Source organism: Phanerochaete carnosa (genome assembly GCF_000300595.1).
Source record: "Phanerochaete carnosa HHB-10118-sp unplaced genomic scaffold PHACAscaffold_12, whole genome shotgun sequence".
Lineage (NCBI taxonomy): Eukaryota > Fungi > Basidiomycota > Agaricomycetes > Polyporales > Phanerochaetaceae > Phanerochaete > Phanerochaete carnosa.
In genome coordinates this window covers 1,040,914-1,043,990 of record NW_006767639.1, presented here as the reverse complement: position 1 = coordinate 1,043,990, position 3,077 = coordinate 1,040,914, and the positions used below count along the sequence as shown (strand labels likewise).

The 3,077-nt window shown below is 49.1% G+C and overlaps 2 protein-coding genes across 2 annotated transcripts; one reads left to right on the top strand and one right to left on the bottom strand.

Annotated features, from left to right (window-relative positions):
• Positions 1–253: 253 nt before the first annotated feature.
• Positions 254–580, top strand: PHACADRAFT_105267 (uncharacterized protein; the record flags this gene model as incomplete). The annotated part of the gene is made up of 1 exon (XM_007401367.1): positions 254–580. A coding segment is annotated over one exon (327 nt), but the record flags the coding sequence as incomplete, so codon positions are not given.
• Positions 581–1,481: 901 nt separating this feature from the next.
• On the bottom strand, positions 1,482–2,096 carry PHACADRAFT_201079 (uncharacterized protein; the record flags this gene model as incomplete). The annotated part of the gene is made up of 5 exons (XM_007401366.1): positions 1,482–1,733; positions 1,788–1,823; positions 1,874–1,925; positions 1,985–2,000; positions 2,060–2,096. The coding sequence occupies 5 exons, from the start codon at positions 2,094–2,096 to the stop codon at positions 1,482–1,484; spliced, it is 393 nt and encodes a 130-aa protein (XP_007401428.1).
• Positions 2,097–3,077: the final 981 nt, after the last annotated feature.

Sequence of the window (3,077 nt, the reverse complement as noted above, 5' to 3'; positions counted from 1 at the left end):
AGGTGCGTATATAGTGGCACACCTTTGAGGCAAAAATTAACGCATGAGCAGGTCATTGTTCATTCCATTGATCTGACTACCATTCCTACTGATCGCTCTATGAATGCTTCAACGCTGCTTGCCCGATACACAGAGCTGACCTGGCTAGCAATCGCCTAGGACCTGCGCGTCCTCGGCAAGTTGGCCAGTGCCAAAGCCTTCTAAAACGCATTAAAGAACCCAACGAAAAGCTGTGCAAAGACAGTTCTCTCCAGACATTGATATTCCCCTTGCCACTTTCCTCCAGCTTCCCCCCGCAGACATGCGCGCCCGTCAATGCTCCATGTCCTCGTCCCCACTCGCTGATACCACCTGTGCCAAGCTGACAATCAGCGTGCCCAGGACACCTGTAACATCTGGCCGCGGCGAGCCGTTCCTTAGCGTGGCGATGACATACTTGGCCGGCCTCCGACAGAATGACGGAATGCAGCTCACAATGCGGCCGTCGAATGCAACGTTCTGTCCATCTGCGGACCTGGCTGCGCCGATGCTTATATTCTACGCTGGGTTGGGTCCCGCGCCTATGTGCAGATTTCTGTGAGAGTGGGCAATCCAATAGGGAGGTTGCAAAGGGCATTCTGTTTTTGGAGTGTCGAAGGCCGGGCGAGATTAGTTGTATATTGGCAATGACCTCAAGGTGCGGCTTGCTCTCCACATCATGGATGTGCTTTTGGCGTTGTTGAGGGCGGCTTGCTAGTTTCTCGGCTGCAAGTACGTCCAAGAGTAAGTGCTCGTTCTTCCTCCTATCCTTTCATTGTTCTCACACTCGTGCATAGGTACATCTGGCATAACCGTACAGGTGTTGGAGAAGCTGGTTCTCATCATTCAGGACATCTTGAGGCTATATCATGCTACGGCAGGGGAGATGTTCAATGAGATTTTAGTTGATCAATTTGTTGTTGAAAATGCAGGCCGCCGTCGTGGGCTGTATTGTTGAAAGGAGGCAAACGCGCAAGTGTTCGCAGTCTATTCGGCAGGTATTTATCTATGTTACAAATGTATCAGGTACGAACGTGGGCGCAATATAAGATAAATACAAGTAAACTACGTGTGCCCGAGGCACCAGCAAACACGATCTCGAGACGTGATCCAAAAATCTAATATTTGTGACTGATGTTTTTGAGTAGAGTATAATATTTTTCTGTGTCAATCCACTGCCAATAAGTCATTGTATTTGCATGCCACTCCGCAAATTAACATGCTGGGACCCACGCGGCCACTTCATACCCCGTCCACTTCTAACTCGTGTCCAGCCTAAGAGGTCGATGGTGTGGCGCTGCTATCATTAGATACATCAGGAAGGCGTGACAGCATACCACTCGGCTGAAACCGTTCGAGATCATAAGCCTCGAGTCTTCTGCTCGCATTAATGACAGATGCCACTGTCTGCCTGAAACACAGCACATTCTGAAGTCTGGTCATTCTTCGACGCAGTTCACGCGTCAAAGTTCAGCATTGCTCTCACAATGTCCTTCCTGGTCCATTCCTGCGATAGCATCCTCGTCGTCACAAGCTTTGGCGCCCCAACCACTTTGCAGCGTCCCCTCAACGTTGCCTAATCGACTCGTTGGCCTTGTGAAATGCAGTGTCAACTGCCCTTGCTGCAGATCACTGATGTGTACAGAGTAGTCCAACATCTCCGAGTAGGCTGTCTGGCAGAGGTTAATTATGAAGCAATTGATGAGCACCAAGGGCTGCACGGCCAACCCATATGTTCAGAAAGAATCAGTAGAATGTAGGGTACGTACCAAAGTCATCATCAACGTGCCCACAAATGATTCGTCCTTAAATTCGACATTAGTTATCGGCCTACAGGCTCATGTCGGGGACGTACCGCAGACAGGTTGGTGGTCAGCAATTGGGTAACGTTTATTGCTAGCAGAGCTCTATATCCATTACTATTTGTGAGAGATTCCTTTCGATGCAGCCCTCTCATCACACTCACATGAAATAGATAGTTCCTGCGTGGGCAACTGAGCATCAGGAGCAGGGTTGTGATGATGTGCAGAGGACTACGAACCGTCAAGCAGCAGACACTTTGTCAGCGACACCCTCATGTTGAGGCATCATGCATCCTTCCATTGTCCAAATGTCTTAATCCAAGTCAGGATGACCACAATGGTGTCGGTGAGAATAAGCGAGACACGTGTGATATATGTGACTATGAGCACGTGGTATCAGTGTCTCAGACATAGTAGAATGCTCTGACCGCAGAACGTACGTCTATATTGTGAAAGCTTAGTATTCTGGAAATGCAGCCATGACAAAGAACCATACACTCACGTATCAAATTTTTGTTCAGAGATAGGAGGGATCGAGACGCATGTCATTCCAGTGATCGGGTCTATAGTGAGTCTGTCCTTCGATCCTACCGTGCTATACTGCGTAAAAAGGTGGGTAAGGGCATATGTTAAGTTTGGACAAGGGTGACACGCACTAGATTTGTTGCGAATGGAGCCATGCTCAGTGTGAACACCACCAGCAACCAGACATAGCTCCTGTTCCAGATTGCAAAGATGCGCAGGGCAGAAAAAACTGATAAAACGAAGTTAGTGGGCACTTCTGACTTGCGCAGCATCTAGTAGCACTACATATCGTCATGAAGGTAAGATACGGTAAGCAACATGTCGCGCTCTTCGAAGCATCAGTCATTTTCTGGCTACACCGAAGTTTACCAACTAAGAAGGTCGGGCTTTCGGATCTAAGCCTCGATATGTACTGCTGCATTTAATCCACTAGCATACACACCCGCAGTATGCAGTTTGAAATTCATTTACTCAGCCGACGAGACTGCCTGTGACTCACAGCTAACCTCATTCGGAGAGGCCTGACGGCACACAATCTGGTTAGGACCGTTTGATATCCTACTCGCACAAGTGATAAATGCCGTCGTTCGCCTGGAACATACTCTCAAGCCTAGTTCGATCCTCGGTGCCGGCTCACGCTTCGTCACGACGTCCTTCCTCGTCCATTCCCGCGGCATCACTCTCTTCGCTATAAACTTCGTCGCCCCAACCACTTTGCAGCGTCCCCCAATG